The sequence below is a fragment of the Python bivittatus genome, unplaced genomic scaffold, assembly GCF_059951505.1.
Source record: "Python bivittatus isolate LINGU-HERP-01145 unplaced genomic scaffold, Pbiv_v1 ctg000480_np1212, whole genome shotgun sequence".
Lineage (NCBI taxonomy): Eukaryota > Metazoa > Chordata > Lepidosauria > Squamata > Pythonidae > Python > Python bivittatus.
Window position 1 is genome coordinate 6,808,822 of NW_028277075.1, and position 23,330 is coordinate 6,832,151.

General features: G+C 37.2%; 1 protein-coding gene across 1 annotated transcript in view; it reads right to left on the minus strand.

Annotated features, from left to right (window-relative positions):
* TSHR (thyroid stimulating hormone receptor) overlaps positions 1–23,330 on the minus strand; it is a 50,591-nt gene that overhangs the window by 24,215 nt on the left and 3,046 nt on the right. The window contains exons 2-6 of the mRNA XM_007432744.2: positions 11,347–11,418; positions 7,574–7,648; positions 5,255–5,329; positions 1,868–1,942; positions 223–300 (exon numbers count right to left, since the gene is read on the minus strand). Coding sequence (XP_007432806.1) covers positions 223–300; positions 1,868–1,942; positions 5,255–5,329; positions 7,574–7,648; positions 11,347–11,418 — 375 coding nt within the window. The remainder of the gene's footprint in view (positions 1–222; positions 301–1,867; positions 1,943–5,254; positions 5,330–7,573; positions 7,649–11,346; positions 11,419–23,330) is intronic.

A 23,330-nucleotide genomic window follows, 5' to 3' on the forward strand; every position in this document is an offset into this window, starting at 1 on the left:
GATATGGGGTAGGGTTTTGATATACAAAATCATGAATTGGCCTTTTACAAATAAATTATAGCAACTAAATGTTTGAGATCAGCATAGGTTAATATTTCAACATCTTTGTCAAGTTTTCTACTTAAACTATTTTCTGATATCACCATTTCAGAATGATGAAACAAAATAAAGCAAAGCAAAGCAAAAACAAACAAAAAAAGGTATTATGGAAGGATAACATACACTATAAGGGAGTCATTACATAATCCATGGAATGCATTTGAAGGCAATGAACTCAGGTATGGATTATCAGAAATTTCACTGTGAAAAAAGACAAAAAAGCTTTAGCATTACAATAAAATGCAGTTAATATTGCTATAACATGTGTATGCGTGCGTGTGTAGCATTTGTTTTATTTTTTTATAGTTCTGCCATTTGTCATTATATAACCTTCATTGCTGTTGTCTTTGTGACTAAATTAAAAGTGTCAGTTTGGATGAACAAAATTTTTAGTAATGCCTAACAAGAAAATCTGGTGGCCTATGTTTTACTGTGATCTTCTAAAACTGATAAAGCTTTGCATAAGCTAAAGCACATATTTCACTCCTCCAAACTCAAAACCTCAATAAATGAAAAATAGGTCTGAACATTTCATTCTAGACCACTCTGAGCAGTATGGCTTTGGGGCCCATTGGTCACTTGCAGGCCATTGATTACCAGCTCCTGAATTAGAGAATCCAGGAGATACAGAGTGTCTCTCTGGAAAACTCTAGCTGAAACTGGTCATTACAGTAGATATAAAGCTGCCAACAAAAATAACCATACATTCTCTACTCCTCTTTCTTCCATTCTGTTTAATAAAATATCGAAGAAGGTATGCTGTCATTGGACAACATGTTTCCCCGTCTCAGAATAATTTGCAAATCAGTAACCATGTCTTGAGCACTATACATTTACCATGGCCTAAGGGTCTTACAAGCCAGAATATATATCAATAATCTTAATATTGAGAGTATTATTGTATTGTCATTTGTGCTTTGTGAATGGTCACTGTTAATAAAATAATTGTCACTGTCTGTACTTTTGGGGTTTCGTTTCTTTCCGACTTCACTGTTTAGGTTCCCACATGATATCTGTAAATACCAACAACTTAGAATGACATTTTATGAGTATAGTGAAGTGGATTTCAATTCATAAAAAGTTATCCAAAATAACTGCATTAGTTTTTAAGGTGTTGTGGTTCTTGGGATTCTATCACACACTTCCAGTCACTAACTGGATCACTTCATGGGTTAATCATTCAGCCTTGCTTTCTTCTGACCTCTAGCTACTTAATGAAGTTCTTCAGAGGGAGCTAGTTGATCTCCCTTTTCCTTGGTAGGGGGAAGGGGGCTAGGAGTGCACCCTCTTTCTCCCTTGTTCACAGGTTAGCCTCTTATGACTTACCTACAAATAAGACTGCCTTTAATATTGTATTACTTTAGATTTCCATGGAGAAGATTAGAACAGGTACAAGGCTTTTGTTTTCAATAGCAGCCTCACATTTCATAGTGTATAGTTTGACCTCCGTCTTTGGAAGATTCCCAGATCTTAAAAGTTAAGACTAATTTTTTATAACAGATTTCAAGAGATTAAAGCATTTCATCTGTTTCTTATATTTTCTATATCATATGCATTTTAAAATATAAATTGTCCATCTTGAGAACTTCTGATGAAATAAAAAATTTAGAACGTTTATTTTTATTAATTTAATTAATACAATTACTATTTCAGGAGACAAAGCAATCAATCTTCATTCCCCCCACCCACCCAATTTTCATTTTAAATGGGCCGCTATTGACTGCTGTTTGGTCCTATTACCCTATTACTTTGGGTGATACATACTTACAGCAAAAAGTTCATATTTACTGAATTAATTTTGGTGAGGTCAGGAAAAACACCAAGTCCAGTATTCAAGATCACACTAAAATAAATAATAAAAAACAGATGGCAGGAGAACTCAGTAATGTGCTTAATACAGAAAACAATTCATTTATTGCACTATAGCCTCAGCACTCTTTCTATTAATAGCTCCTAGAAAAGATCGGGAATGTATATATGTACCCCTTTGTAGATCATCTGTCAGACTGATAATTAGGCAGACAAGCAGGATATAGAATATTTTAGAATAGTTTAAAATAAATTTACTAATCTAAGTCTTACATTTTTTTTATATACAAATAGTGCTTAGTACTTCCCAGAATAAAATGCTACATGGAGCTATTGTCTAACTTCTGAATGGTGCTTTCTCCTGTGTATTCCTGGAATCAACAGACTGATTTGAGAAGTATTCCTTGAAAGCTTCTCCTTAAAAGGAATCCAGTCTGAGATTATGTAATTTCTGCAATAAAAGTGCAAGAATTGAATCCTTGCAAAAATAAACAACTTGATCCTATTTCTCCATTGTGATATTAGAAATTGATTTTCTCTGGGATGAATTATTTAAAGCTAATTCTAAATGGAAGTGTCCCTATTCTAGCTATTTTGACAAATACTAATAATACTGATAACACAACTAAGTTGTGAGGGAAATGGAGTTCCTATTTTCAATAAGGTTGATTATACTGTAGTTCATAATTTATTCCAGTATTCTAATTAAGCTAATGATCTGGACTTTGGGATATTAATATTCAAGGCAACCAAGTACAGTAGGTTGCAGAAAAGAAAAACCTAAAAAAAACAGGTGTTGCTTCATTGTCTTCATTTATCTCTTTTAAACTATAACAAAAATCAAAATAGTAAAATGGCTGCTTTTTTTACACTTTTAGTCTGCCTTTAGGATGATTCCCAGAGCTTTGTGCTAAACTGGTTAAAATTAGATAAGTAGTTAAACACCATGTGTTTCTCATTCAAACACACGTACTACAACAATCAAAACTGGGATAAAATTAAAGGGCAGATTATCTGGTACTAGGTTAGTTAATTTGCCCTTTAATTTTATCCCAGTTTTGATGTGTACCTTTTCAAGTAATATTTACATGTCCTGAAAGGAAAACTATTATCAGTGCAAAAATGAAGTATTTTATCAAGTTAAGCTTGACTCATGGGGACTTCTTGGACCCATCCTTGTGGTTTGCCTTTGTCTTCTTCTTCAATGTTCTTTGACTTCCTGGACCAAACTAAAGCCCTGTAATTCCCTGGTCGTCTCCTATCCAAGTACTAACCAAACCCAGCCCTGCTTAAATTCCATTCCCAGGCAAGGTCAAGCAGATGCTTCCAGATTCCCTTATATTTGCAGACTGATATATTCTAATTCCCTTGTATGTTGTTGATGTAGTATCATCTTTACATTCATGATTTGGTCTGATTAGGATGACAAAACAGATGATACAGATAATAAAACTATTTTTTTCTGACAATTTTAGAGGAACCTCACTGTGTAATGCATAAAATAGGAAAGTGGCCTTTGATCAGAATTAATTTTAACTCAAGCCTGTTGTATTACTCTAGTAAGTATAATATTATTCTTAATTTCTGTAACTACTGCTGCATGATAGTATTATTTGCTGACTCATTTCATTTTTAAAATTTGCTAATAGATTAGCATAAAAGTAATTGAGTGAAGATTATATTAATAAAATTCATTATATGGATGGCTTTCTCCATCAAATTACACTAGATGGATTTCATGCACTAGAGTTTAATTTTCCAATGCACTGATGATACACGTAGTCAAACTGAATTAGTTGTTTTATAGAGAATGTAATGCCCTGCTTAATTTAGAATTCAAGATTGAATACTTCTTTTCTAAGTGAACCCTTAATTTTCTTAATAAGTATATTGCATTCTGCTTTTACGCCCGGCAATATATAAAAGTCACTATAAATATATTTTAATAGGTAGTAGGTTTAATAGGTAATAGGCTGAGTTGACTCTTTGGTCATTATTTCAAGATAATCCTTCATAATCATATATTCGTGAAGTTGATGTTTTGTGGCCTGTTCTTCCATTTAAGGTGATTTTTCTGATAATTTTGCTGGAAGATACTATCAGTAGTATATTGATAGTACTGTAATATTTTGGTGACTGTTAGGAAAATAAGTAAGTAATTAAGTAGCTCTTAATTTCTTCACTGCATAACTCTTGTAATTTGATTTTTAAATTATGATTTATTATTTTATTTTTAAAATTTATATCATTGATTTCTCAAGTCTCTCATCTGTTTACAGTAAAACATAAAACCAATTACATATATATTAAAAACTATTTAAAACAATTAAAATAAATGATTAAACCCTATTTAAAATGAATCACTGGGCATTGGGCTATGTACAAATGATTATTATTATAATTAATAATTATTATTATTATTATTTCAGAGCCCATTTCGTATGATGAAAATGGTAGGTCCCTCAACCCCACATTGCACAAGCCTTCAAATGGCCTTTATATCATACCTTAACAGATCTGAATCAAATATTTTTCCATCTCTTCTCTAGCCATTTATCTTGCTGCTTGAGGTCCTATAGTTCATTCATCAACAAACTATGGGGCCTTTTTTCTACCAAGTCAGAAAGGTCACTGAGAAGCAATTGTGTCAGCTGACCTAGCAGGTTAATCCCCTGAATTAATAGAATCACTGGTAGGACCTATCATAAATTCGTCCATGTTCTCTTGGAAACCAACTGGATCCTGTAGTCTTTTCAGACAACTTGTCCTAATTGTTTTATTGTCCCTACAGAAGTACAATATTGGCACTAATTTAAATTAAACTAATAGTCATTTCATGACAATAGAGGGATCAAAGGCATCCCCATCCATGGAACATCTTCTTGGTCAGAACAAAAGATTAAACTGAGTATCTCATCTGCCTTAACTTTAACAAATGGGGATAGACTGATGGCTTTCATGGTGTTAGAATTCCTCCACCACTTGGACCAGCCCCAAAGTGGATACTGAAATCATGGTGAATCAGAGTCAGGGATTCTGTTTCACCAGCTCAAAGACCACCAGTCCAGTCAGATTCCACTGGCATTCACTAGCGATGTGCAATGTTTGGAAAGGTGTCCAGAGCTATTGCTTTGCTCACCATACTAGTTGGTGGCTCCTTAAAGAAGTCACATTTTCTCTTAAAAATGAAGTCTATGCAAATTAAGATCTCTAATCTAGAGATTACTTTGCAAAGTAACAAACTGTTGCCTATATTCCATCAACTAGAAGGTACATGTAGTACACTGACATACACTCAGGATGCTCTTGGACAATGATTTCCTAGGATTTTGTTTAAAATACTTACAGATATTTTAGCAGTGGGAGATTCATAAAGGCTTGATTATCTATGTATCTCAGATTTTTAGCATTTCGAATTTCTCTGTTGAGAACATAAACACAGTTCCAGAAAAAATATTAATGTTTATATTTTTGTTTATTTGTGAATTAAACATGTACACAAAATATAACAATAGATTCTGGAAAACATAACCCTTTCAGGATTTATGGCTTATTAGCGAATGTTTTGTGCAAAAGATATAAAACAATTTGGCTTCAGTATTTCAGGCTTATTATCTGAGTAAGACTAATTTTGGTTCCCTAGGTCAATCATATTGCAGAAAATTAACAAGACTTTGAATTGCTTATTGACGCAGATATTGGCCCTTGTGATAAAAATCCAACTGTAGTTACTGAAATTAATTAAGGTTACACCACAAAAGTATTCAATCAGCATAATGCACCCTCATTAATCTAATAAATAGATGATCCACAGGGTTTTAGCTATAATTATGGGTTCAAGGGAAAGAAATACTATATTTGTTAATAATTAAAACATTAAGCAAGAGTTTATTTAGTATTGCTCTATAGCTGGATTCCCTTTGACTTGCTTATAATGGTATTACCCATGCAGAGACAGCCAACGCTACATAACAAAAATGAATAATTAGATTTGACTACCAGACAGCCAAAAACTAATAATGGGAGATGGCTCTTTTTCTTTTAGACTCCTTGATGAATTTGGTTATCTATAATTTGGAGCAATATGTTGGACTTAATAGTTTTTTCACTATTTCTTAAAGCCAGAACACTTCAATCTAACCTTCTATGAGAAACAAGTTCTCCAACTTTTATACCTTGATATACCTTAAAAATAAATGTTAAATCTAAATTTTAAAATAAAAGCTATACAATTTTCTGTTGTTTGATTCCGCCCACCCTAAACTGTTTAAGGTTATCAAAATCAATCTTTAAGTAAACTAGGATGATAACTGTAAATATTATTTTTAGAAGTCAGACTTCCAAAATATTATGCAACATAAAGGATGCAATTATCCCCCAAGAAATCTTACATTCTAGGGAATAATTACAAAGATGCCAACAGATTTGAACTAGCAGGAATGATTTCAGAAATTATGAAGCAAACTCAAAAAAAGTGAACCATTTCTAAGATCCTTCCATCATAGAACCACACCAAGGTTTCTACCATGCCAGTCAAACTTTTTAACATTTTACCTGTTAAAGTTAATATTTCATTACTCCCAGTATTAACTGACTAAAACTTTGGTTGAATGAACATGTTCTTATGGGTTCATATTCTTGGTCAACAGCAAAATATAGCAATTGTGGAAAAAAATGAAAGAAAATCAGCAGTATTATGGCACTTTATTAATGATATAGACTGGCATTTGTGTTCATATAATGTAGATTTCCCTGCATTAGAATAAACAGTTTAAATATGTACTATGCTATAATTCACCATGAAATGTGTTCTTAAATAGTCTTTGAAAAAAATATAACTTTCCCTGCAAAAATATTAGGGATTGTTTACTGGAAAATAAAATTTTGTTCTTAAATAGCACACATACACAAAATTCTTACTGCAAGTAAATCTTATATGCAGTGATTAAAAGATGGGTCTAGAAAGACAATGGTACAGAAAATGATAACAAATAAATATGTATATTGGATGTGCTCAGTTTTGGAGAAACAGGTCTCACTGAACTCAGAGGAACTTCCTTTTAAGTAGATACATGTAAGATTGCCAATTACAGCTTTAAGGACACAGTTCCCAAGATGACCTGTAACACTTTTAAAGTTCACCTTCAGAACTGATATACAGTAGCCAGTTCACACAACCAATGTGATTCATGATATATGCATATATTTATATATGTTATATTTTAGAGCCATTTTACTGAAAAGGATTATCTCCGATGTGCCCAGAACAGAGGACCAGCACTTTGGATTGTTGCCATACCAGAAATGATTGTGCAGATGTTCTTCCTCAACCTGAATTGCACTGAGAGATAGTTGGTATGAATCAGATTTCACAACCTGGGCTAATGTGAACAAACACATCTTATCTATGGTTCCAGCAGCAGCCTTCCATGTCCCACTGAAATGGTCTCATCAACTGACTCATGCCCAGGGATAGCTACAGAGTGAAACAGAAGGGCATGAGAAAATTACAGAACACTCAAGTAATTTCTAAAGAGAAGAGAAGAGAAGAGAAGAGAAGAGAAGAGAAGAGAAGAGAAGAGAAGAGAAGAGAAGAGAAGAGAAGAGAAGAGAAGAGAAGAGATTACTGCCCAAGACCTGGAAGGATTTATTTTCATCTACTTACATGTGAGTGACTTTGTTTAAGTTGTTGAAAGAATAAGCCTCCAACACCTGCAGCACTGTATCTATGCTGATATAGCTACATATAAGAAAGAGAGAGAGAGAAAAAGGTTCACACATCAAAACAGATGGCAAGCCAAGAGAAGAATTCATTATATATGGGCAAAGTGACCAGGCCATCATTTGAAACACAAGTGAAAGACAAAACAACAAAAAACAAAAACGATTCTCCCTTTAGATCTTGGCATTGGGAACCTAAAGGGTAGAAGAGCTGACTTAGATCCCATCTGAACTCCTAAACAAATGTCTATCTTATTTTTTTTCTTTTAACAGGAAAGACCTATTTCATTCTTATTGGAAGAACAGAAGTGGCATACATTGCAGTGGAGGGAAAACCCATACCCCACTCCAGGCACTAAAGAATCAGCTGTATGAGATAATATAAGGAAGGGAACAGTGTCTCCCTTTCTCTCTTGAAGGACACCTCAAGGTTGTAGGGATGAGGCAAAATGACTTCCTACAGGAAGCAGGGTTCAGAAAAATCAAAAGTACCAGAGTACCCTTATTCACTGCACAGCTTGCTATATAAAGTACATTCCTGGGAAGTACATCTCTACAGCATACACACCAATGTTTGCACTGAGTAGAGTTGCAGAGCATCTAAAACACTTCAATCAACATCTATTTCATTGCTTTTATTTCTTTTTTGTGTAAAGTAATTGCATCAAAATTAGTATTACTTGCTCTTGGTTGCATTCAACAACCATTTCTTCATACTGGCAGAACTGATAGGGCTAGTAAATATTATTTTACCTCCAAACTATAGCCTCCCTCCCCCTATAAACTAGGAGGATTGGAGAAGTCTTGGGACCAGATTTTGGTGCATGCAGACTTAGTTTCAGCATAAAGAGAGAAGGAAAATTTTACAAGCAGCTTGTAAAACACTAGAAACACTCGGTTCAAATTATTTTTAGACTTACATATTTTAATTTCCCCAATATTTTTATTTCAGCATCCAAAAGCAGTGATGGGAAATTAATATTCTCAAAAAATCTCAGTGCAGTACTGATGTCTTGATCATAAATATCAGTACTCAGTTTATAAGTGCAATGGATCTTGGTTTCAACTTCACAGTATAGTGTAAAAAAGCCTTTTATCTCATGACTCTTAGTCCATTATCTCTTGTGTAAATATTATGGATGATTTCTTTTTATTTAAAATCAATTCAGAAAATATGTCTATAACTGTCCAGGGCCTACCAAAAGAAGATATACAGGTTAGCTTTCAGTTACACTGGAATCAAAGTGCCAGATAAAATGTTACAGTAAAACATTACATCAGATTGAACTTCAAGGTGCATAACTAAAACTCCTCAGCTAATCTCTGTGAAAAAGTAGTTACCAAGTAATCTGTTGAGTAAAAATATATCCCATAATAAATGTGCTAATAAATTCAAATAAATCAATAAATACCAGACTTTCGCTCTTTTCATTGTTAATTTATAATTATTTAATAATTATTTATTAAATTTATTTTAATTATCACATTATTTGTCAAATTATTTAATAATTATTCATTAAATGAATAAATATTAATTTATTATGTTTGTGTGTTAGATTTATATCCCATCTTTCTTCTAGGAGCTCAAGTTGCTTATATGAGTATCCCCCTTCGTTTTGTCCCCACAACAAAATTCCAGTAAGTTGGCTGAGTTTAATTTAAAATGTTATTCTGCATTTCTATTGAAAAGCATGCAAAGCAGCTAACAGAAGCAAAAAGATTCAATATACTGTATGTCCTTAAAATATCATTTCTGAAAGATTAAAACCAAATAGAAAAAGACCCAAAAATCTTGGGAAAAAGCCAATTCTTCATTGTAGAGCTGAACATGGAAAAATATGAGTGTGGGTGAGCCTCAGGTGGTAGTCTTTCACAGAGTGGACGCCAATCACCATGAAGGCCTTTTGCCATCCGGTCACTAGTCTGGCTTTGGTAAGGAGGACTGGAAGAGGAGAAGCCTCTCAAGTTTTTCTTAAAGGCTGTGAGATGAACGCAGGAGGAACTGGTCTTTGGGGTATTCTTTAGGATTTTAAGGCCAATAAACAACACCATGAAGTATGTTCAGAAGTAACTAACGCAGTCACCTTATAACTTCTGTTTTAAAGAGTTCAAGGACAGCTCAATGTAGAAAGCATTATAACAATCTACAAGTGCTGAAAATGTATTTAATTTTTAGCTGGCATTTTTCAAAAGGTGATATTCTGTTTCTTGGTAACTGTGTGGCAATGACATTGTAAATGGCATTAAATATTTGATAGTTAAGTGGGTTGGTGCTGCATGCAGAAACAGCTTGCACCACAGACATTGCAATATAAAACACAGAAATGAATGAAAAGGGTCTACAAAGGAAGTGAAAGTAAAGCAAGACTAGGACTAGGAACTTTACAGTCACCCATGTTAGTATGCATAGCTAACAAAATATGGTTAGCTGAGCTAAAAACAAGTCTGGTTGATGCAGAAATATGCAGTTCTCAGGTTTGCTGCTTCTTGGCCACTGATCCAGATCACCAGACCACATGTTTCAAGCTTCACCCCTTTTTAAAACATGCATCAAGTTACCTTGAGTTGCTTTACTCTTCCCCCCATCCCACCCTGCCCCTTTATGGAGAACCCTGTAGTCAGTATATTTCCAAGGTAGGGCACTGGGGGGATTCTTTGTCACTGAAATGAATAGCTTACTGTTGTTGTTCTGTTCATGTGCCTGTACACTGTTTCCTAATGATATAAGTGAAGCTGAAAGAAGTTCGTAACTACAGATTGGATGCTGCCTTATTGAATATCCCAGAAAGGAGGGAAAATACCCTACCTGAAGGCTTTGCAATAGCCTTGGCTAAAATAAATTCAGAGATTCTCCTTTGGATTCTTTCAGATCTACAGCCCAATTTCATAAATATTTTGAACAGGGGAATTTCAACAGCATAATCTTGTAAATATTTGTGTAAATGTGTGTGTGTGTGTGTACTTCCAGGATGTGGAAAGTCAAGGCCAAGTGGTCCCAGTGATGGTAGGAGCACTCAGGGCTGTGACTCCTAAGCTGGGAGAGTGGCTCCAACAGATCCCAGGAACAAGATCAGAGCTCTCTGTCCAGAAGAGTGCAGTGCTAGGAACAGCTAAGATACTCTGTGTGTGTGTGTGTGTGTGTGTACATACACATACATACTTACACAGTTGAATGGCAAACATCAAATTCAAAAGTAAATGTCAAAACAGTAGGACACACCCAATAGGAGTATAACATAATAACATAAGAGATTGGTAATAAAATAATCAGTCAGGATGTCCATTCACTCTCAGGCTCCCTCAAAGTCCCAAAAATGCCCCCCTCAAAAGCATGGCTGAAATTGTTTGAACAGATTTGTTGAAGTTCCTTTGAACTCTATGTATATATTGACATGACTCAGAAAATACAGGAAATCTGAGGCAAGATAATTTATTTTCCTATCACTTCACCAAGCTCCTGCAAGTCTCTGAAATTTTCTTGGCAGCATTTTCAGAAGTGGCTTGCCACTGCTTTCTTCCTAGGACTGCGAGAGAGCGACTAGCCCATGCTTAAGGTGGGACTAGAACTCACGGTCTCCGGTTCCTAGCCTGATGCCTTAACCACTACACCAAACTGGCACTCAATCCTTGCTGTTTAGCCTGCAGCATTACATAGCATCAAACAAGCAAGTGAGCAATACTGTTTATTTTAAGAAAACAGTCGGGGTAAAAACTTACATCCTGGAGATGTTGGGGAGACTGGAGAATGCTTCGTTAGGAATTCTTCTCAGATATGTATCCATAAACCTCCTGTAGGAACAAAGCTTAATAAATTAATATATTTTCAAGATAATTATGCTGTTCAAATTCTTTACAGTAATGGTTTGTAAATCAGAATGGAAATAACAGCAGTGGAAAACACTGATTATATGACAGATGGACAGTTCATTAAGTTTGCTTACTTTCATCAGCCTTTTTATTTGCACTGAATACTCAGTAGAAATAGACTTTTCCTGGAGGCTCATACAATGAGTGATACTAGAAGCATAAGAACATTAACTTCTTGCTATTGTTGGTTTGTCAGTGAAGTGCCCAATCACTGTCCTTGAACAAAGAGGAGATACTGATAAATTTCTACCTAGGCATCAGATTGAAACGACTGAAAAAAAAAAAAGAATTTTGAAAGAAAAATCATAGAGCATAATATAAATGGTTAAGATAAGAGCTTTTACCTTTTCCTTTAACATATATTTATAAAAGTGGTTTTGCAGGATTTACTACTGCCAAGACTAAATATCAAAATAGGTAGAATATTATGCCAACTCTAAGACTTTCTTTAACAAATTTCACTCCAGACATTGATGAAAAATTATATCCAAGCTCGTACATCTGATTAAGGTTTACAGCGGATATAGTAAATTTAAGAGAAAATTACATATTATTGAAACAAGCATTATTTCAATATTATGTATTACAGTATAAATGTCCATAAAGGTGTACTATTTGTTCTATGGGCAATCCTTCCTGGAATTTTCATTATTTTTATTTTTATTTGAAGGTAGATGCAAACACTCCTAAATTTAAGTATTTCCCTTTCACTGTTTTGTTAATCTAAATCATAACTCAGTCATCCTACTGCTGTTTTCTTTTTGTTAAGTTCAGGTGGTGATTGGAAAAAAGAAATGAGATGTCTACTAGGGCTGTTGCTGTAATCATACCTGAAGCGCATCCCAACTTCTAGAAATCACAGATCTCTTATATAAAATATAGCCCTGAAGTACTGACATATATTAAATGATTGTCAGTAATGATTTAATGGAATATATTGGAGTATATCTTTGCACATTATTGCATATCACACAAACACACACATCATATGGAATTCATTCTTTGAGTAATAAAATGTAACTAAAACAGCACCATCCGTACACCAAACACGGAGAGCAGATCATGGAAATCTGATAGGTGGGGAACAGAGAAAAACCTGAAAAATCAATAATAAGAGGGAATCATATATCTTAGAAGAGAGTTATCTGCAATTTTTTTTTGCACTTTGACTTTCAATTACTGGAAACACAATTCTATACCTTTTCTAAATCCATTCAAATAACAGCTCAAGCCTGTGTCCATTAATTTTTCTTTTCCCTTTAAAAATGTTGTTTACAATGCTTCATATTACAGCTGTCAGGGTATTTCTCCTGTTGTATCAGTCTCTATGGATATTCCAGGTCTCTGGAATGAATTCAGCAAAAGACACTCAACCCACTAGGATTAGCAGAGAATGAAGAATGAGTTTCAGGCAGAATCCTATTAATTTTACACTTGTAAAATAAGGAGTAAAAGCTTTTACTGTCTTTCAAAAAGTCTTCCCAGAGTATCTTGGTAAAAAAATGGATGAGGTCTAAAAATCAATTGCTTTAAAGAGATGCATTCTATTTATTCTTAAAATTTTCATGACGACCATTATTAATGTAGTGGATTTCTATACTAGCTCTTCACAAACAGGATTAACTTACCAGGTTATTTAAGTAAAATATTCCAGTTCTAGCATTCCTACTGCCAAAATTGGAGGTAGATAATAGAAGATTATTTTATTTTTTTAATTTTTTAAAATTTATATATCAAATTTGTCACCGCCCATCTAGTTAAAAAGCCATTCTGGGCAGTTTACAGAAAAGATAAAATCAATTAAAATACAATGTAAAAGAAGTCTTAAATAATAGATTTCAAGTATTGGTGGAATTGGCGAGTAGCTCAGGGAGCGTCATGAGGGTGCCAGCCACCCCCAGGATTGATCAGAGCTCCCATCACCCCATGCAAGCTGGCAGAGCCAGGTCTTTAGCCCTTTCTGGAAAGCCAGGAGAGTAGGGGCCTACCGCACCTCTGGGGAGAGAATATTCCAAAGGGTGGGGGCAATGGCAGAGAAAGCTCTCCTCCTGGACCCTGCCTGCTGACATTCTCTTGCTGATGGGGTACACAACATGCCCTCTCTGTCTGATCGAGTGGTTGATGTAATGGGGGTGAGACAGTCCCTCAGGTAGCCTGAACCCGTGCCATGTAGGGCTTTAAAGGTGATCACCAACACCTTGAATTGGACCCAGAAGCAAATTGGCACCCAATGCAGCTCCCGCAGTAAAGGTGTTATATGTGCCACCCTTGGGGCACCCAAGATTATCCACGTGGCCACATTTTGAACCAGCTGTAGCTTCCGGATACTCTTCAAGGATAGCCCCATGTGGAGTGCACTGCAGTAATCTAACTGAGAGATGACCAGGGCATGAGTGAGTGACCAGAGAGCCTCCTGATCCAGGAAAGGGTGTAACTGGCATACCACATGAAGGTGGGCAATGGCCCTCCTGGCCACGACTTCCACCTGCTCCTCGAGCAGGAATCATGAGTCCAGGAGGACCCCCAGATTACACACTGGGCCTGTCTGGGGCAGTGCCACCCCATCCAAAACCAAAGATAGTAAATTCTTGGATACAGAGGGGCCTCCAATCCACAGCCACTCTGTCCTACCAGGTTACAGATGAAGCCTGTTGCACCCCATCCAGACCCCCACAGCCTCCAGGTACTGTGGAAGGGTGGTTACGGCATCACTCAAGTCATCCAGGATGGAGATGTATAACTAGGTATCATCTGCATATTGATGATACCTCATTCCATGATGGTGGATGATCTCACCCAGTGATTTCATGTAGATGTCAAAAAGGAACGGAGAGAGTATTAGCTAATAAATTAAAGTGCTAATAACATATGTAAATAATGGAACATCAGTCATCCTTCCCTGCTTACAGTTTATAACCAAATTTAATTGGAATAAATAATAAAGCTATAGTCCTGCCTCAAAGTTTCTAAGATACTGTAGACATCCCTCTCAGTAGGCAGAGAAGGGAAGAAGAAAGGACATTCTTTGCTGCAGCTGCAGAAATTTCTATTCCTAGAAGTTCTCTAGGATTTGCCCTTTCCTTTCCTTTCCTTTCCTTTCCTTTCCTTTCCTTTCCTTTCCTTTCCTTTCCTTTCCTTTCCTTTCCTTTCCTTTCCTTTCCTTTCCTTTCCTTTCCTTCCCTTCCCTTCCCTTCCCTTCCCTTCCCTTCCCTTCCCTTCCCTTCCCTTCCCTTCCCTTCCCTTCCCTTCCCTTCTTTCCTTCCTTTTTTCTTTCCTTTCCTCTGAGGCTGGGTGGGGATGTGAGAGAAGAAGGGAAAAGTTGGAGAGCTAGAACAGCTTTTCCAGCTTACTGCAGGTAGGGAATAGTTTGGTGTGAATATAAGCATACAACATCTTTCCAGGGAAAATTTGACTAAAATATTTGATAGTGATTTCTTTCTATCCCTAAACCATTTATGAACAGAAATGTTCATTCATGAAGAATCCATGAAATATCCCACCCACTTGAAACATTTCTGTCTTCCACAAACATTATCAAATCATCTCAATTAGAACAGGATTACATACAGAGCTTCAGAAATGAATAGTGGCTAAGTATTGCTTAACAAACTGGCTTACTTGTATGTCATTTTTCCCCTACATATTGGAATCCTTTAGTGTTCACTGGGAATAAGTAGACTGAATTCAGTGAGGATGCATTTGAGTGGAAGTGTGTGTTATAAGGCTGAAACACTAGCTATGCATCTATACATAATTTCCAACAAATTCTGTAGAAAAGACTTCTGAGTAACAAAAAATGCAGAGAATTAATCTGTACATCTTTTGGAAAGATATTGTTCCTCAAATCCCTGTTAAATATATTTGCATTTGTGTTGTGTAGTTTAGTTCACATTTTACCAAACCTACCTGACATAACTATTGCTATTTTGATCTCATCTTACTTTGCACTATCCTAACCAAATAAATAATCTTGTTATCAGAAGAAGACTGTAGTTCTTTTTTGTCCCCCACATCTTTTTCAAGCCTTTTCTTGTGGAATTTCTTCTTAACTTGACACAAGAAATTCCTGCCAAGATACCACCTTACACAACTGATTGAATATTAACAGATTTCATACTGAATGGAGATATTTGTTGCTTTTCAGAACTGAAAAGCAACAGATAATACAGTAGCATCCTTAAAGTACATTGGGGGTTTGCAGAATAGGATTACTTAATAAAGTGGTGTAGATAATGCAGTATAAATGGTCCAAGGGGCCACGTTCCTCCTGGGAATTATATTCTAGCAATGGGTTACCACACCCTCTCTCATAGGCACACAATACCCATTAAATGTACATATATACCCAGTACATACCCCCAAATTCACGCACTTTCTTCCCTTCATATCATCTTTTCCCCAGTCCCCTCTTTCTGCCCCTCTCTGGTACCTTTTACCCACTAAAGACAATGGGATGCTTTTCAAGCTAAGGAGAAAGTCATGTCTGTGGGAATAGTTGCAGGTGAATTAACCACTTCTTCCCTAGCTGATATTGATATAAAAATTATAGCAGGTTGGGATAGGAAAATAGAAGAACCAGCTTCTAAAGAAGCTTTCTTGGGAGAAGCAGGGAGGGATGCACAACTGGAGAGGAAAAGCATTGGATCAGATGGAAAGGCCAAGCATGCTGGATCATGCCTGGGGTCACTAGTTACCCACCTTTGCAATAAATAAGTCAGATACTAAGCAAATATGCTTACATCAAGGGCTTTTCCCTCACAGACATTTGCAATGAAAAAAAGGAATTTTCATATACATATACTGTAAGATTAATTTCCATGAGACTACCTAGTGAACCATTTTTAGATTTGCTCAGTATGCATTTTATAGATCATTTGTGTATGTAAGAAGTTTTGGAAGGACTGGAAGGAGCTGGTCACATGACCAACAGAGTTGCTCATTTCAAGCTTTCAATACAGGGCTCCCTCTCATGTCCTCTGAGTTTCTGGAAGCCATAATTTTACTTCATCCAAGCTGATCTTTCCATCAGCTCAGAAGGAAAAGAAAAATCAAGGGAAATCAGTAGGGTGACCTCACAAAGAACTAGAACTGAAGAGACTATACGCAGTCTGCAATAATCAATGAGTAATTTATTTTTTTAAGTGGGAGTGCCAATGGACTTGAATACCCAATTCAAGAAATAGGTGAAGGACAGGAATCATTTTGCTTTGAGGAATAGCTAAAATTTAGTTTAAAGGATTTGTGTGGATATTAATAGAAATGTTTTTGTTATGCACCAGTGTGACACAAAGTAAGTATCAGAGACAATTCCATAAACTGGGCATCACCACTGAGAAGGCTTTTCTCGGTTACATCTAACCCGAGATGTTATTCATATATGAGCCACCTGTGCATGTGGAAGACAAAGGGAAAGTCACAGTTCACAGCTCCCTGGATTTTATCACAGAGTGTTAATCAGATGATTCATTAAAATAGGATGAAAGAGATAAAAAAGAGAACTAATAGATACATCTTCTATTTAAATAGAATGTATCACCCCATTGAATATGTACAAAATACAATCATTAGAAAAATAACAAACATTCCAGTTTGGTTTTTTTGCTTGAAAGCAGCCAAGTGGAATAATTCATTCAGGCATCACTTCTTTTGACTCTCTGTGGCATTTCATGATTTCAAGAATGCCAGCATGGTGACCATTTAGACAACACTAACAAAGAGAACACGAGGGTATACTTTTCTCCTTAAAATTCTATATGTTGATTTTTATGTCAACAAATAAAGTCAGATTCAGGACCTTATTATAATAAAGGCAGCATAGAAGTATATGTAAGTTCAAATAATTTTTTAAAAATCAGTATACCTCACCACTGTAGGGAAGACTGTGCCCTGTATACATGGTTGGGGGGACTCTTCATGTCACTTATAGCTTGACTGGCTATGAAGTATATTGTACACAGCGCAGAATATTATACATAAAGAAGACTAGATATGACTATTCAGCAGTTGTGCTTGTTTTAACTGTGGTATAGTGGCTTAAGATTTATGGGAAAAATAGATAAATAAGTACACACACCCGTTTTTTTGTCTTTCTAACCCTTATATTATTGGCTTGCTATTGTATTATTTCCAGCAGTATCTGTGGCTGTGCGTAACTCTATATCTGCAGTAGCACATTTTATTAAATTGAAAACAAGCAAAGATGTATACAATGGCATATTGCATGGAAAATTTAAGAGGCAGTATATATAAATCTGTAAAAGGACTTTAAAAACTTAGATTAAGTGGACCATAAAGATTCTAATGGACACAACATCCTTAGTTGCATCTATCCTGGTGGTTTCAGTATCGACCTCCCAGCACCACTGGTCTGCAGGCTTCTCCAAAGCCATGGCCCAGATCACCCCAGGCATCTCAGGCACGATACTACTTAGCTATTGTGTGAGCAGTGTAACTTCAGAATTCCTGTCCTGCACTGCATACACAGCAATAAATACTAAAAACTTGGTGTCTGCTGAACTGAGCTTTTAGCTAGGGGGAATGGAATCTTGGCAAATCACTCCAACCTCACCTCCCTATCTCGTGAGCCTTGACTAATTTTGAAACCAGAAAAACAATTGGAAGAGATTTATTCTACTTGCTTGATCCAACCAAGTATTGGAAATTTATGCCGGATTAGTTTCCTCATCTAGAATCAAGTCTTGGATATTATCTTATTATTAATCTTTCACATATTAGCAAGCAAAACCTTCAAGCTCAAGGAGTAACTAACATGACTACCAAGCTTCCAAGCAGTGATGACTAGTGTATGATAGACAGGACAGCTAATGCAGGTGGAATCAGAGATCCCAACAAGTGGAGCCAATCAAAGGCGAAACCAAGAGTCATAAGAGGGCAAAGCAAAGGTGTGTGATCTCTGATTGATGCAGAAGAACAAAGACACTCCTACAAACCTGCATTTCTGTGATTCAGTTTCTAGCAGCAACGTATCCCACAAAGATGGCAAGCTAAGGCAGGTAACTTCAAACCCATGAAGCTACAAGCATGGAAATCAACACAGCAACACAAAAGTTTTTGTTTTACAGCAAGCAACAAACAATAACAAGACACTGCAAAATAGAATAGAAAGCACAGAAAATGGCAGTGCATTACATTTTAACAGAATGAGGAAGACTGATCAACAGGTGACCAGTATGCCAGCTCAATCTGTTATCTAGGGAGTGTCGACTCTGAATGGCACTTTATTATTAAAAGAGATGGAGTATAGGGCTGTCTGAAAATTTCAAAGTGGTGCTTCACTTCAGTGCCAATTCAAATGAAGCACCTCCTTGAAGCTGCTTGCTTTTAAGAGTGAAGAAATTTTCTTCCTGCAGAGCTGGCCAAAGTGCTTCCAGGCTGGACAGTTCTATGAACACTGTAGGATTGCCCACGGTGTGTGAAAGGCAGACAGGCTGAACCCTCCTCTGGATCATTCACTGAAGGTCTTCCAGGCTGGATGGCTCTGGTGAATGCTGCAGAAGATCCTGCAGTGTGCTCTCAGAACAGCCAGACTGGACCCAACCAGTCTGCACCTTAGTAGCTTTGGCATATATTGTGAGCTACCCATCATTGGCTAGAGTTTGTGGAGAAAGCCTTCTCTCTCACAGCCTTGGCCCAAAGCAGCCAAAACTGCTTCACTGAGGCAAATCACATTGCCTCCATAGTGTGACTCACACTGTCCAAGTGAATCTAGGTAATATCATATGCTGTATGCCTACTGGATAGCCTTTCCAACAGAAGACTGCTTTTCAAACTGGGCCATTCAGGTTGGCAGCTGCCTCCATTCATAAACTGAAAGGTTTTCACAGAGCACTTTAATCTGATTGCCATTTTAAGTTGCTACAGGATATTGTAGAAAATTAAACTAGTGACTAGTCTCACTTGCGTAGTGCTACTTAGAAATGCGAGCCAGAATAAAAGAAGACCCAGTGATCAATCAAATGCTGGTAGTGGTTTTGGTCTCATATTAATTCATTGCTGTACAACACGCTGATATACTATGTGGCTAGAAGTAGCTAGAAATAGCTTAAAAACATAATACAGTTGAGCTACAGTATATATAAAATTTGAAGAACCAGCTCCTATTTAGGTAGCATCTCAAAAGATATGCATTTTATCATTATATCCATGAAACTTCATTAAAAATAAAGATCCTAAGAAAGAAAGGCTAATTAAAATATTAAGTAGCTGGATTTTTTTAAAAAAAGAAGAAAAACTCTTACCCATTCCTAAAGTAATCCCAGCCAGCTTGAAAAGGGACTAATTTATACTGGAGTTTTCAATGGATAACGTCATCTTTGTGCATTATTGAACTCTATAATAACTTGTAAAATTGTTTTGCAGGCCCTGGCAACTACAATTAGGAGGACCTGAATGATCTTGGGTTTAGAGTTTTGTTGTTATTAGAAAAGCATTCACTATGGCTCAGTTCAAAGCCTGTGGCTAAAACAACATCAAAGCAAAATTAAGAATATTAGTTTGCTCCTACTCCTCATCGCTTTCTCTATGTGCTTCCATTTCAGAAATAAAAATATGAGAATTAAAAAAAAAAGTATAGTAAGGAAGGAAAAAGATTGATATTTACAGTCACATCCATTCTTGGTTTAGTTTGAAGAACAACGAAAGAACATCTCAAATTTTTGCCCATGTTGAGACCATTGTTATCGGAAATGAGATTGGGGGGAGGATCAGGCTTTTTTTTTTTTTTTAAATGCATGCTTAAACATACTTCATCATAAAGGGTGAAAAATCAGTTGTATTGAAAATAAGTCAAAGTCCATAGTGAGGCAGTATATTTATAAAATCTACTGAAATTGTAAAAAATAATTGCAAGCTTCCATTTTTTCAAGAACTCCAACTGTTGGGAAGCGGCCTCCCAGCCAGTTCACATCCCCACAACTAGCCAGCATTTGAACCTGAATACATATTCACATGGGTGAAACCTGGGTTTTGGCATATAGGCGCAGAGAATTCTCCCCCCACCTTGAAAAGAAAAAGGCTGCTTTCTTTTAAACTAGAGACAGAAGCTGCTGGACTGAGGCAGGAAATAAATGCCACGCTCTCAGCATTAACTGATTGGAATTTTCAGGGAAAAAGGGAAATCTAAACAAAAAGAAACAAGGGGAATATTTATTTCAAAAGGCTTGTTTATTTCTGTAGAAATACATAAATGTTTTTAGTCAGAATTCTGTTAGGCTTTTGATTTATTTTGCTGTGCATGCGTTAGAAGCCTTCTCTCAGGTTTCTATTTCTCTGCACACTTAAGGCCTTTGGGTAAGGTTCCTTTGAGTTCAAGATTTACCTTTTCTTTGTGAAGTTCTTGGCAGCTGGTATATATCTTGAAAGTATGTTTTTAATTGTAGAGTGCTTTTTCATGGTTAGTTTTTTTATGATGCATTTTTATTCTACGCCATCCAGAGTCATGCTTTGTGAGATGGGCAGCTATATAAATGTTAGGAAGGAAGGAAGGAAGGAAGGAAGGAAGGAAGGAAGGAAGGAAGGAAGGAAGGAAGGAAGGAAGGAAGGAAGGAAGGAAGGAAGGAAGGAAGGAAGCTCTCTAATGAGGTCATTATTATAGTGATCTGTCAAAAATCCTATCTGTCCCAAACATCAATGTGAAGGGGAGGATGTCAGATGAGGCACCCCAAGGAAGAGAATGAATAGCAGTAATTGCGAAGCAGCTGAAGCAAGGCAGGAAGGCAGGGCTGGAGGGGCTTCAGGAAGAGGAGATTTGAGACCTCTAGAAGCCATGTTCTATATACAGAGAGAGCCAGAGTACATTGTGCTCATACATTCCTTTCTTGTTTTTTTGTTCTGCATATACGAGGGGAAACAAAAATATTTGTAGTTTGCAATAAGCGTATTTCTCAATTTCATCTGAAGTTGAATTCACAGTCTTCGAGCTGTGAAGTAAGTGGTTTTTAGTGCAAATTTTTCAGGCTCTGGAACCTGTTAGCTAAAAAACAAACAAACAAACAAACACAGTCTCACCCCTATGGGAGGTATGTGTCTTCCCCAATCTTGGATCCTCTACCAGAGGCCTGGGACTTTGAGGGTTCTGTGTAGTATCTTAGCTGTTCCTAGCACTGCACTCTTCTGGACAGAGAGCTCTGATGTCATTCCTGGGATCTGCTGGAGCCACTCTGCCAGCTTAGGAATCACAACCCCAAGTGCTCCTATCATCACTGGGACCACTTCCCCCTTTACTTTCCACATCTTCTGTAGTTCCTCCTTCAGGTTCTGGTACTTCTCCAGCTTCTCATACTCCTTCTTCCTGATGATGCTGTCACTTGGCACTGCTACATTTATCACCACCGCTGTCTTCTGGTCCTTGTCTACTACCATGATGTCTGGTTGATTGGCCAGTACTTGCCTGTCCATCTGGATGTGGAAGTCCCACAGAATCTTAGCCCTGTTATTCTCCACAAACATCTGTGGAATCTCCTGTCTGGGCTTGGGAGGATTTAGCCCATAAATGTCCCTGTACACAATGCCAACTACTTGGTTGTGCCATTCAGTGTATGCTGTTCCTGCCTGCATCTTACACTCTGTCACTATGTGTTGGACTGTCTCTGAGGCCTCTTTGCACAATCTGCACCTTGGGTCCTGTCTGGTGTGGTAGACCCCTGCTTCTATGGATCTGGTACTTAGTGCCTGTTCTTGTGCTGCTAGTGCCTCATTGCTGTTTTTTAGTCCAGCCCTTTCCAGCCACTAGTAGGATTTCCCAATGTCAGCCACCTCAGCTATCTGTCAATGGTACATCCCATGCAGGGTCTTGTCTCACCATGGCACTTCCTCTGCTTGAACTTCCTCCCATATCCACTGCTGCTTCAGGCATTCTCTCAGCAGCTCATCTTTGGGTGCCGTCTTACTGATGTACTCCTGGATGCTCTGTGTTTCATTCAGGACAGCGGCTCTGACATTCACCAGACCCCACCTGCCCTCTTTCTGACTGGTGTACAGTCTCTAGATGTTGGACTTGGAGTGGAAACCTCTGTACATTGTGAGGAGCTTCTGGGTCTTCACATCAGCATCCTCCATGTCCTCCTTTTGCCAGCTCACTAGACTGGCAGGGTATCTGATGACTGGCAGGTGTATGTGTTGATGGCATGGATCTTGTTCTTCCCATTGAGCTGGCTCTTCAAGACCTGTCTTATCCTTTGGTGGTACTTGGACATTGTTGTCTCCTTGCCTCCTCATCGTGGTTCCCATATGACTGTGGGATACCAAGATACTTGTAGTTGATCTCTATGTCTCCTATGTGGCCTGCTGGTAGTTCCACCCCATCAGTCTTAACTACTTTCCCTCTCTTTACTACCATCCGGCCACACTTCTCCCATCCGAATGACATTCCAGTGTGTCCTCACTGTAGATCCATGTCAGGTGGATCAGCAAGTCAATGTCTCATTCACTCTTAGCATACAGCTTAATGTCATCCATGTAGAGGAGGTGGCTAATGGTAGTTCCACTCTTGAGTTTGTATCCGTATCCAGTCCTTGTGATTATCTGGCTGAGGGGATTCAAGCCTATGCAGAACAGCAGTGGGGACAGTGCATCACCTTGGTATATGCCGCACTTGATGGTCATTTGTGTGAGCTGTCTTGAGTTGACTTCCAGTGTTGTCTTCCACAATCCCATCAAGTTTTTGAGGAAGGTCCTTAGTATCCTGTTGACTTTGTATAATGCCAGGCATTCACAGATCCATGTGTGTGGCATTGTGTCACAGGCTTTTCTGTTGTCAATCCAGGTTGTGTTCAGATTGGTTTGTCTAGACCTTGAGTCTTGGGCAACTGCTCTAT